We start from the raw sequence: 12,809 nt of genomic DNA, 5'->3' as shown, positions 1-12,809 counted from the left end.
GTTCATTGCAGCACTATTTACAATAGCCAGGACATGGAAGCAACCTAAGTGTCCATCGACAGATGAGTGGATAAATAAGATGTGGTACATATATACAATGGAATATTACTCAGCCATAAAAAGGAATGAAATTGAGTCATTTGTAGAGATGTGGATGGATCTAGAGACTGTCATACAGAGTGAAGTCAGAAAGAGAAAAACAAATATCGTATATTAATGCATATATGTGGAACCTAGAAAAATGGTACAATTTTTGCAGGGCAGAAATTGAGATACAGACGTACAGAACAAACGTATGGACACCAAGTGGGGAAAGTGGCGGTGGGGGGTGGTGGTGGGATGAATTGGGAGATTGGGATTGACATGTATATACTAATAAGTATAAAATGGATAACTAATAAGAACCTGCTGTATAAAAAAAAATAAAATAAAATTCAATAAATAAATAAATGTGAATACCCATTTAAAAAAAAGAAAAAAGAAAAAAAAAAGAAATGAGGGCTTTGGAAAGTGATTAGGTCATGAGGGTGAAACCCTCATGAATGGGATTAGTGCCTTTATAAAAGAGACCCTAGACAACTCCCTTGCCCTTCCACCTTGTGAAGACACAGTGAAAAGATGCCTTCTATAAGGCAGAAAGTGAGCCCTCACCAGACACAGAATCTGCCATCACCTTGACCTTCGACTTTCCAGCCTCCAGAACCGTAGAAATAAATTTCTGTTCCTCATAAGCCACGGCTTAGCAATCCGAATGGCCTATGACAACCAACTACTTGAAGAGCTGCCAGATGGTAGCATGGCTTCCACGTCATCTGTCAGGACCCCACACAACCACTGATTAGTGTGGGGCAGTGGATTATAACTGTGGTGGCCTCAGAATCACCTGGGAAGCTTTCTCAAAAGACATAGGGCTGGGATGTACCCAGACCCACTGTATCAGAATCTTGTGAGGTGGTGTGACAGATCATTACTGTTCAGCAAATATTCACTCTCCCCTTCCTCTGCCTTGTGTGATGCTATGGATTGAATTGTGTCTCCCCAAGTTTATATGTTGAAGCTCCAATCACCAATGGTGGTATTTGGAAATAAGGCCATGGGAGGTAATTAGGTCAGGCCAGTGGAGCCCTCATGGCGAGATTAGTGTCCTTATAAGAAGAGACACAAGAGAGACCTCCTCCCACACTGTCTGCCGCCTTTCTCTTCACCATGTGAGGACACAAGAAGAAGATGGCCATGTGCAAACCAGGAAGAGAGTTCTCACCAGGAACTGAATGGACCAGCACCTTGATCTTGGACTCCCCAGCCCCCAGAACTGTGAGAAATAAACTTTTATTGTATGGTATTTTGTTATAGCAGCCCAAGCTAACTAAGACATGTGGCAAGCATATTCTCCTCTGCCTAGGGATATTAGTTTTGGTCATGTGACTTGCTTTGGCCGATGGAATGTGGGTAAAAATGAGAGAATGCAGTTCTGAGTGTAGGCTTTAAGAGGCATTGCATGTTTCCATCAGCTTTTTTGAGTTTCTTCCCTTTACCTTGACAACAACATGCCCTGGAGAGGCTAATCCATCAGTCTTGGTCCCAGCATGGGAAGTCATCTGAGCAGACTTAAACTCTACCCATGGTTTGGGGCAGAGCAATAACAGCTGACTCTCAGTCAGGAGCCAAGCTCATATAAAAATAGCTGAGCTTGGCAGAGCCAAGAATAAAGATAGCTGACCTATGAGCTAAAACCACCGTTATTTTGGGAATGTTGGTTACAACAGCAAAAGCTGACTAATATAGGTGATAAAGGTGGGAGATTTCCACTCAGTGACTAAGCTCCCTCATCTCCCTTACTTAGTTAAGAACACTTGGAAGAATAGGGAGCAGAGGTTTGGGGCCAGTCCAGGTCTGTCTGAATTTGGGGCAGTTTATTAACCCTTTTGAGTTTCAGGTTCTTAATATACAAAATGGCCCCTCTGGGTTGTTGTGACAATTAAATAAGATAATTCAGGTAAAGTCCATAGCTGTGCTGGAGGCATACAAGACATGTCTGTCTGTTCCCTCCCTAAGCATCATGCAGGGGGTGGTGATAAACACGTGAGGACAGAATGAATGAAAGACTGAATCCTTCTAAGTCTGAGTCCTCATTCACTGGAGCCCTCAGAAGCCTGCCTGTCCTCCTGTACCTCTCCTCTTTGTCGCTGTTGGTTCCTTCTTCAGCTGCTAACGTATCTTGAAACTCTTCTCCTCTGGGCAGAGTCTGAGAAGGTTCATTCGGCCTCAAGCATGGATCCTAAGGCAAAAACAGTTGCAAGATGAGACGAAGTACAGTTCTCTGAGTCAACCTGTGGTTTATCAAACCAGAGAGTGGAGGAGAAAGAGCCCCCTGCAATCCAGTGGCAGTGCCCAGCTCGCAGGCCTGTGATGATTCAGTGCTGAGCCCCCTGCCTTGCTTAGGAGCAGTGTCAGCCCTTATCCCTGTGTCTTGTTTCCAGTCTACCAAGCATGTCACACAGCTGACGAAATTAAACCACGGAGAGAGGAAGTAGCTTGTCCACGGTTCCCAACAGTGAGGAGTGGAAATGAAATGCCATCGGGGAATCTGACCCTGCTGTGGGGATCTGAGAACAGTGCCAGCAACAGCCACTGGTCTATAAGTGGGAGCAACTGGTATTATTATTATACCCATTTTACAGGTGGCAGTCTGCTACATCCTATCACACAGGATCAGAAAACATGGAACTTGACCAGAAGCTTTGAGAAACGGGGTATGGTGGGAGGAAAATATGGAAACCATGAGGTGATAATGAGGCTTTGGAATTTTCTATGAGGTTGAATTTGTCTGTTATCATTTCCCCTTTCTGCAGAGATAGAAAGGTGAAAACTTTCTTATTTTGATTCTTCTACTTGTTACAGTAACCACTGTCCATGGAAAACAGGGTAAGACAGGCTAGGACAGATTTCTTTGTTGAGAAATCTCATTAAATAATAATAAATTGCAACCTGGGCTTCCTGCTAACTATGTGCCTGGCCTTGAGCCAGTCTTGTCTTTTTTACTGGACCTAAGCGTCATCAGCTGTAAAACAAAGGGGTTGGTTACATCTGTGGTTTTCAAACTGTGCTCCAGGGACCTTGGGAGATGCCCTCGGGGGTAAGAGGGGCAAAGCTGAGGCTGGAAGATGGGGCCTTGGGCTCCCCTCCCCACTTGACACAGAATGAAACTGCTTTGGTTGCCTTCCATGTACTCTAATGTCTATGAAAGGCCACCAGTGTCAAGGCCAATGATGACCTCCACGTTGCCAAATCCAATGGTCACTCCTCGGGCCTCAGCTAACGGGACCTCTCTGCAGAATTGGAAATATCTGATCACTCCCTCCTCCATGCAGCCCCCTCTCCTGGGTTTCCGCCTCTCTTGCAGCTGCTCCTTTTCAGTCTCCTCTGCTAAAACCTCCTCCTCCCCTGCCCTAGACCTCAGTCCTTGGACTTCTCTTTTCTCTCTCACTCCCTAGTGTCTCATCTAATTCCATGGATACTGACGACAAACAAATTTATCTCTGTTTCCAAGTTTCCCCCTAAAGTCTGGACCTGTATATCCAACTTCCCTCCAGATATCTCTTGAATGCTTAATAAGCTTCTCAAAACTGTCACACGTCCAGAACTGAACTCTTGGTCTCACTTCCTCCAAACAACAAGCATGTACCTGCTACAGGGCCTTTGCACTGGCTGTTCCCGCTGCCTGCAATGTTCTACCCTGTGATATTTATGTGCTTCCTCATTTCGGTCACCACCACCAAGAATCCTTCCCTTGTTTAAAGCTTGGGCTCTGGCAGAAGACTGCCTATGTTTAAATCCCAGTTCTTCTTATTGAGGACGTAACTTTGGGAAAGTTACTTAGGTTGTCATGAGGATTAAATGCATGCAAATGTAAACGAATGTAACATCCTTGGAACAGTATTAGCTACACAGTAAGTACTCAAAATAACATTCCCCAGGATTATTTTCTGACTACCCTTCTCTAAAATAACACCCCCTCTCACTTTCTTTTTCCCATCTTGCTGTATGACCTCACTGTTTGTTTTCCGGTGACGTTAATTGTCTACTTTTTATTCTGGTTCTCTCACTGGAAGGTAAGCCCCATGAGGGCAGGAACTCGGCTCTGTTTCACCACTGTTTTCCTGGTTCCGAGGACAGCGTGTGGCACGTGGTTACGCTCGGTAAACATGACATAAATAAACCCAAATAACTCATGGGCCACTCTAGGACAGCAGGAGGACCATTTTCTCCCACACTCACCCCGCGCTCCCATCACGTCCCCCGGGGGCAACAGCTGGGACTAACTGCACTTCTCGTGAGAAATTTGCAGGGCACGCGGCTGGAAGGTGTGGGTGTAGGGGTGGCTGTGGCTCAAACTTTGGGTGTTTTCCAGCTCTGCTTAGGAGCCCTTAGTGCCTTCATAATTCTTAAGTTCCGAGAACTTTGTGGTGTCTCTAAGTGAGACAAAATCTTGATCCCATGTGATGTTGGACCCCTCCCAAGAATCAGGGTGGAGGGGCATTTGGGAAGTGACTGTCCACCCCTGCCCGGAGGACCTGTCCAGAGTGCCCAGCAGCACAGTTTGTTAGAGGCTAAGGGGCCATTCTGCCCTCACAGCCATTCTACCTAAGCCCTTGTCTTCCCTTTGCGGGTGATGTGTTCTGAGCCAACGGAGTTAAGTCAGAGCTACATTTCCCAGGATTCCCTTCCCTGAATATTCTGGGCCAGCTGACTTTGTGCAAGGTCTGGAAGATGAGCACAAAGCTGCAGCCTTTATCTTTCTAAGCCTCTGGATGCCTGATGCAGGGCGCCAGGTATGGCTGGAGCTCACGTGCACTGTCACCAATCTGCTGGCTCAGCTTGGTGGACTGGGCAGTTTGGGAGCTCTCAGCTCTTCCGCCTCCTGCTGGACCATCCCTAGGCTTCTCCGTGTCCTGGGCCAAGGGCACGTTCGGCTCTATGATGAAGGATGCCAGACTCTCCCACAGGTCACACGTATCACCAAAGCTGGAGCTTCATCAGCCTCAGAAACTGACATTGTTCCAGCTCAGTTTCAGGGTTGCATTCGCCCTTGGTCTTCCCCATTCTACATCTGTCCTCTTTCCTTCTGGCTGCCTGCCCTGCTTTAGGCCCACTTTAAGCCCCACACCAGATTCCAGAGCAACAGTTGAACATAAAGTATTTAGCTGGCTCCCACAATTATGTCAGGTTATTTCCCAAAAGGAATTCCATATTCTATATCATTTCTAGTAATTTGTTCCTCTGATCAAACCCTAACTGATGCACACTCTTTAATCTCCAGACCCCACTTATCCTTCAAAACTCTACTCAACTGTCACTTCCTCCATGAAGCCTTCACAATCTCTTTTGCTGCAATTGCACTCTTTCTTCTCAAAGTTCCCATAACAATTATTTTGGTACCATAATTTGTTCACAATATTTACTGGTCATTTACTACATTCCAGGCATTGTTCCAGGACACAGCAATAAATGAAACAGACAAAAGTTTTTCTGCTTTGTATTAGTTATAGAAGTGTCCTCTCTCTCCCATCCTGGAATATAAATGAGGGTAAAAGTAATCCCAGATATAGTTTTCAAATTGTTATAAGTCCTACAGCCAGTAACTAAGAATGTTCAGCATGGCCATTTTCCATTGCCTGAATCCTCTCTCTTCAGTGTTTGTAACTGGACACTGAAGTCTAACTGGTTGACATGTTGTAGGTGCAGGACCCACTGAGTTTGGTTCATTGCTGTGCACTTTCAAAAATGATGTCACTGACCAGTTTACAACCTCCACATGGACCTGAGGCTAAAAGGACCACCTTTGCCTTGTACTTTCAGGTATTTTGGGCATTGAAGTATCTTGGAGCTCTCCAATTCTTATAAAGCCCAGAAGCAAAGGTCATAATCTAAGCAAAAGAGCTTTGTGAGACAACTGTTATAAACACATGTTCTGTATAATGTGGGGAAAATTGCACAGTAAATATGGAACAAAAAAAATCAGAATAGCATAATACCACACTATAAATGCATACATGATGATCAAAGTTAATTAGGTCCAGGTTTCAAAAGGAAAATGGAAGGTTACAAGGAAATTTTAGTAAATAGAAAGCACAAAATATGTGGCCAAAACAATCTAAATGGTACCAGTAATCACAATAAATAAGAATTGGCTCAATTCAACATGAACATCTCTACCCTGGTAAAAGGAATCATTCATTAAAAAGCTCTAATAATGAAATTGTAGGCACCTAACAACAGAGACTGAAAACATAAGGCAAAATGTACAGAAATGTAGGGAGAAATAAGCAAATTTATAGTGGGAGATTTTAATGTGTACCTCTCAGAGACTCATATACCAGGTACACAAAATGAGCTAGGATATGAAAGATTTGAACAAGATTAATAAGCTAAGCCTAATAGCTAAAAAAGAATAGTAATCACTGCTAATGTTTATATGATGCTTAGTGTGCACCAGGCCCTCAACTCTCTGAGGTGTGAATCATTCCATTTTAAAGGTGATGAAACTGAAGCAGGAGAGGATATGTACCTTGCCCTAGGTCATACAGTGAATATATCACAGAACTAGAATTCAAATATATAAACTTTAACAACCAAACTGAGACTACTTCTTTGCTATCACATAGGAAACATTAAAAAAAACTGACCCCACAGCAGGCTACAAAGCAAATCTCAACATAGTTCAGAGTGTTGACATTCTACAGACCATATTATCTAATGACAATGCAATAAAATTAGAAAACAATAAGAAAGTAGGTTTAAAAATGAGACAAACTTCAAAGCTCTGGGATACAGCTAAAGATATATACTTAGAGGGAAATTCATAGCCTTAAACGTATTTATTAGAGAACATTTAAGAAGTTAGAAAAAGGATGACATAATAAACCTAAAGTAAGTAGAAGGAAAGAGGTATGAAAGACAAAATTAATGACACAGAAAAAGATAGAGCAGGGCTTCCCTGGTGGCACAGAGGTTGACAGTCCGCCTGCCAATGCAGGGGACATGGGTTCGTGCCCAGGTCCGGGAGGATCCCACATGCCGCAGAGCGGCTGGGCCCGTGAGCCATGGCTGCTGGGCCTGCGCGTCCGGAGCCTGTGCTCCACAACGGGAGAGGCCACAACAGTGAGAGGCCTGCATACCGCAAAAAAAATAAAATAAAATAAAATAAAGATAGATCTGACCAACATATCTGAAAGCTGGCTTCTTGAAAAGACACATCAAACTTGTAGTAAGACTGATCAAGGAAAAAGGGAGAAGGAACTTAAAGCAACATGCATAATGGACAAAGATCTCACAACAGTTATTATGGAGATGAAAAAGAAGTTCAAATGTACTCTGAGCCACTGTGAAGACCATGAAAGAGAATGTGCAGGATATAATTTCTGGGCTACCTTATCGACCACTGATATATTTAAAGGCATCCTGGGCAGGAGTCCAGAAACAGGAGAGGATGGAAAATGCTTAAAAAGGCTGAGGATGCACTCAGATGACTACACCAGCTCCCCACTACATAGCAGTCATCCATTTTCATACATTAACTCATGGATGCCTGCAATTCAGTGAGGTGGGCAGGAAAGACACCCCCATCCTTGTGTTATAGACGGGGATCTAAAATCAGAGAAGTCTAGCGACTTGTCTCAGGTCACACAGCCACTGGAGAACAGCACAGGACTGGACTCCTGGGTCGTCTCACTACCATTCGTGTCATTCCATGTGACTGCGCTGGCACTCGGCTATGCTGTTAGCATGATCGCCAGCTGCCAGTGTCAGGACCTAACTGGGTGAGTTCAAACTGGGTGGTACAAAAGTGCTGCTGAGAAGTATCTAAAAAGAAACACTCAAAATCAACCTGAGAGATGAAGGCTGTTTCCCAAATCAACAGGGAGGTAAACTCGGTAATCTTTTCTGTTTCTGTTCAGTTGTGTCCAGCCCCCATGACAGCAGAGACAAGAGCATCTTTCCCCCAAAAAGGGAGATGAATCCTCCCCCTCCCTGCAAGTAACTGAAGGACCCGGTGTTCTTCTAAATCATCCTCTGGCCAAGGTTAATTTTTGAAGGTGTTCCTAATCTAACTCAGAATGGCACCCTCAGTTCCATTCATTCAGTTGTCATGTCATGGATCAGTTAATGTACAAGGAAGTGTAAACATCTGCCACATTCAGGCATGTTAAGTGCTGGAAGGATAAAGATTAATGAGATACAGTTCTTGATTTCAACAAACTAATGGTTCAGCAGAAGGGACCAACAGACCATATAAATGGCAAAAACATTCCCTTCCTTCACCCCCCTACCTTCTGTACTTGGTGTTTTGGGTCAAAGTGCATCATTCAAAAGGAGCTGGGATGCCATCTGAATATTTCTCAAATGGACTTGACCATGGAAATGAACAGTTGGCTGAAAGAGCACTTTCAAGCCCGCCAATACTCATTCCTTTGAATTCCAAATGGAGCAGACTCTCCAACCTCCCTTTTCTGTTTGTCTGCTTGCGATCCCAGTGAGTTCCTCCCAGGACCAACCCTGAGCCACTCTCAGTGTATCCTGAGTTAATCGCCCCTAATTCACACTCTTGGGTTCCCCATCAGGCATTTCTCAGGTTCTGCCCAGGGCTCTCACCATTGCTAAAGTGTGCACAGAAGAATAAATAACTCTGCTTCTTCTCCAACCATCCACTGCAAAAGCCTCCTCCCAACTCCCCCCAAGCAAATGGCTGGTTATTTTAAACCCACATTCACATTAGGTCTTCATCTTTCATCTTCTAGGCAATGAACCTCACCTAGATTGTTTCTGTTTTAAAGGAATACCCATGCCCAGGAAATCTCCTGGAAGGAAATATTGAAAGTCATTCTCAAGTTCATTTGACAATTTTTCAAAGGTAGCATTATGTACATCTTAAAATAGAACACCTAATGCAATGGGGTTTTGCTGAAATGATTACAGGGGACTGTAATAGATACTACAAAGTCACCTTACATTTATAGACTCTATAACAGTTTTGAAAAGTGCCTTCATGTGCTTTCTTCTGTTCATTACAAGTTTCTGGAGGGGTGGAGGGCAGGGATTATCACTGCCACGTTACTAATGAGAAGCGGTATAGAATTGTGGTTTGGGCCCTGGTGCTGCTCTTTGGGCCTCAGTCTCCCTATCTGTAAAGCAAGGATAATAATAACACTTACCTTGGGACTTCCCTGGTGAACCAGTGGCTAAAACTCTGCACTCCCAATGCAGGGGGCCCAGGTTTGATCCCTGATCAGGGAACTAGATCCCACATGCTGCAACTAAGAGTTCGCACGCCGCAACGAAGATCCCACATGCAAAGATCCCACGTGCCGCAACTAAGACCCGGCATGGCCAAATTAAAAAATAAATAAATAAATATTTTTAAAAAATAACACTTGCCTCATAGGGTTGCTGTGGGACTGTGTACTGCACTACATTATTGGTACTTAATCTATGTTTGCTACTAGGAGTAGTGAGGAAACTGATCTCAGAGAGATAATTACATAATATTTACTTCCTGCATTTGAAATGGAGCTCTCCAAGGACCAGGACTCGGCCTCACTCACCCCGGCATCCAGCCCCGTGCCTGGCATAGTGATAGCACTCACAAACACTTGTTGAGGCGAAATGACTTGACTAAAAATGACCACAAATGACTCTCCTTTTTCTTCTGGAGACAGTGCAGGCAGGGATCTATGAAAACTTTGCACCTTCTCTGCCCCCAGTTCACTGTGACCCAGGCACCAGAAACTTCCAGAAAAAAAGTTTCCTTTAGAATTACCAAGACTGACATGGCTTTCTGGAAACCAATGAAGAACATTGTGAACCTAAGAGAATCAAGGAGACTAGACATGAGAGACCAGGACAAAAGGTTCAGTGGAGTCTCAGCCGTCTATGATGGGGACAGAGCCATACCCAGGGTTGGCAACCCTCCCTCTTCATATTCTGGGAGTGGAGTGAAAAGTCTGCTCTCAGTTGGCCTTATTATTTATATCTCTCTTGACTCACTGAAATGCTTTGGCAGAACAGCAAAGAACAACCTTTGTTGTGTCCCATGTGGGTGCAGGGTTCACCACACTGCAGTGTGCTGCTCACACACCATCCGCATGAGCCTGGACTTTGCACCTCCAGGGCCTCAGCAAAGGTTTGACTTGCTTGGCTGGTATAGAGTTGGCTTGCCAAAAATATCTGAATTAAATTATAAATTTTCTCTGATTGACCAAGTTCAGAAAGTTGTGTAACCTGCTGTGTTGGCAAGGTTGTGGGGAAACAGGCACTTGCACGTGCTGCCATGGGGGTACACTCACAACCTTGATGGAAGGCAATGCAGCAAATCTATCAAAGTTAAAGCCACTCATACCGCTGGACCCAGCAAATTCTACGATGTTAAGAGTTAGCACCTACTGAGCATTTACACGTGCTGGGTGCTGTTTTCATCACTGCTTATATATTAATTCCTTTAGTCCTCACAAAAACCCTGGGAGGTAGGTACTATCATCAGACCCATTTTACAGGTGAAGAAGCTCAAGCAAAGAGACTTTAAATCAATTGTCCAAGATTCTTTAGCCAGTAAGAAACCAGGCGTCAGGTTCAGGGGACAGCTCACTTAACCACTATGCTACACTGTATCCCTCTACAGTGTTATCCATTTAAGTATTATCTATAGTGAAAAATTAGAAACAACCTAAAAATTCATCATAAAGGAAAAGGTACATGTATTACAGTTTTTCTGTTCAAGGGAACACTAGACAGTTGTTCTTTTCTTAAAAAAATGAAGTTGATATGGAAGTGTACTGCTGTGTTGCAACCTCCAAGCTATAAAAATTTAAGTTTAGAAAAAAGCAGAGTGAAGGAGAGAATTCTATCATTTGAAGAAGAAAATAATATATTCATAATGATGCCTGCATATGCACCGTATGAAAGGAGATACAAGAAGAGGTAAAACAAAATAAAACAGACAGGGAACTGGGGGAGGGGGCATGCTTTTCACTGTATACCTTTATGCACCTTATGAATTCCGTGCTTTGTAGGTAGGTTATCTTTTTGAAAAGAGAACTCAGTTTAAAAGAACAGACTAGGAGATTGGTTCAAGATGGCGAAGCAGAAGGACGTGCGCTCACTCCCTCTTGCAAGAGCACCGGAATCACAACTAACTGCTGGACAATCATCAACAGTAAGATACTGGAACTCACCAAAAAAGATACCCCACATCCAAAGACAAAGGAGAAACTGCAATGAGATGGTAGGAGGGGCGCAATCACAATAAAATCAAATCCCATAACCGCTGGGTGGGTGACTCACAAACTGGAGAACAATTATACCACAGAAGTCCACCCACTGGAGTGAAGGTTCTGAGCCCCACGTCAGGCTCTGCAACCTGGGGGTCTGGCAATGGCAGGAGGAATTCCCAGAGAATCAGAATTTGAAGGCTAATAGGATTTGATTGCAGGACTTCAACAGGACTGGGGGAAACAGAGACTCCACTCTTGGAGGGCACACACAAAGTAGCGTGTGCATCGGGACCCAGGCACACACAAAGTAGTGTGTGCTGCGGGACCCAGGGGAAGGAGCAGTGACCCCATACGAGACTGAACCAGACCTACCTGCTAGTGTTGGAGAGTCTCCTGCAGAGGCCGGGGGTGGCTGTGGCTCACCGCAGGGACAAGGACATTGGCAGCAGAAGTTCTGGAAGTACTGATTGGCGTGAGCCCTCCCAGAGTCTGCCATTAGCCCCACCAAAGAGCCCAGGTAGGCTCCAGTGCTGGGTCCCCTCAGGCCAAACAACCAACAGGGAGGGAACTTAGCTCCACTCATCAGCAGACAAGCGGATTAAAGTTTTACTGAGCTCTACCCACCAGAGCAACACCCAGTTCTACCCACCACCAGTCCCTCCCATCAGGAAGCTTGCACAAGCCTCTTAGATAACCTCATCCACCAGAGGGCAGACAGCAGAAGCAAGAAGAACTACAATCCAGCAGCCTGTGGAACGAAAACCACATTCACAGAAAGATAGACAAAATGAAAAGCCAGAGGACTATGTACCAGATGAAGGAACAAGATAAAACCCCAGAAAAACAATTAAATGAAGTGGAGATAGGCAACCTTCCAGAAAAAGAATTGACAGTAAGGGACCTGAGAAAATATTTGAAGAGATTATAGTCGAAAACTTCCCTAACATGGGAAAGGAAATAGCCACCTAAGTCCAGGAAGCACAGAGTCCCAGGCAGGATAAACCCAAGAAGAGACACACCGAGACACATAGTAATCTAACTGACAAGAATTAAAGACAAAGAAAAATTATTAAAAGCAACAATGGAAAGATGACAAAAAACATACAAGGGAACTCCCATAAGGTTAACAGCTGATTTCTTAGCAAAAACTCAACAAGCCAGAAGGTAGTGGCACAATATATTTAAAGTGATGAAAGGGAAGAAACTACAACGAAGATTACTCTACCTGGCAAGGATCTCATTCAGATTTGATGGAGAAATCAAAAGCTTTAGAGACAAGCAAAAGCTAAGAGAATTCAGCACCACCAAACCAGCTCTACAACAAATGCTAAAGGACCTTCTCTAGGCGGGAAACACAAGAGAAGCAAAGGACCTACATAAACAAACCCAAAACAATTAAGAAAATGGTAATAGGAACATACATATTGATAATTACCTTAAATGTAAATGGATTAAATGCTCCAACCAAAAGACACAGGCTTGCTGAATGGATACAAAAACAAGACCCATATATATGCTGTCTACAAGAGACCCACTTCAGAC

At 44.1% G+C, this 12,809-nt stretch overlaps 1 protein-coding gene across 1 annotated transcript in view; it reads right to left on the bottom strand.

The window, feature by feature from the left end:
• The window catches only part of FAM184B (family with sequence similarity 184 member B), a 128,833-nt gene that overhangs the window by 40,115 nt on the left and 75,909 nt on the right, over nucleotides 1–12,809 (bottom strand). The window contains exon 8 of the mRNA XM_007101877.4: nucleotides 2,172–2,278. Within this exon, the coding sequence (XP_007101939.2) occupies nucleotides 2,172–2,278 (107 nt within the window). The remainder of the gene's footprint in view (nucleotides 1–2,171; nucleotides 2,279–12,809) is intronic.

This window comes from Physeter macrocephalus, chromosome 7 (assembly GCF_002837175.3).
Source record: "Physeter macrocephalus isolate SW-GA chromosome 7, ASM283717v5, whole genome shotgun sequence".
NCBI lineage: Eukaryota > Metazoa > Chordata > Mammalia > Artiodactyla > Physeteridae > Physeter > Physeter macrocephalus.
This window is presented reverse-complemented; position numbering and strand designations above follow the sequence as displayed.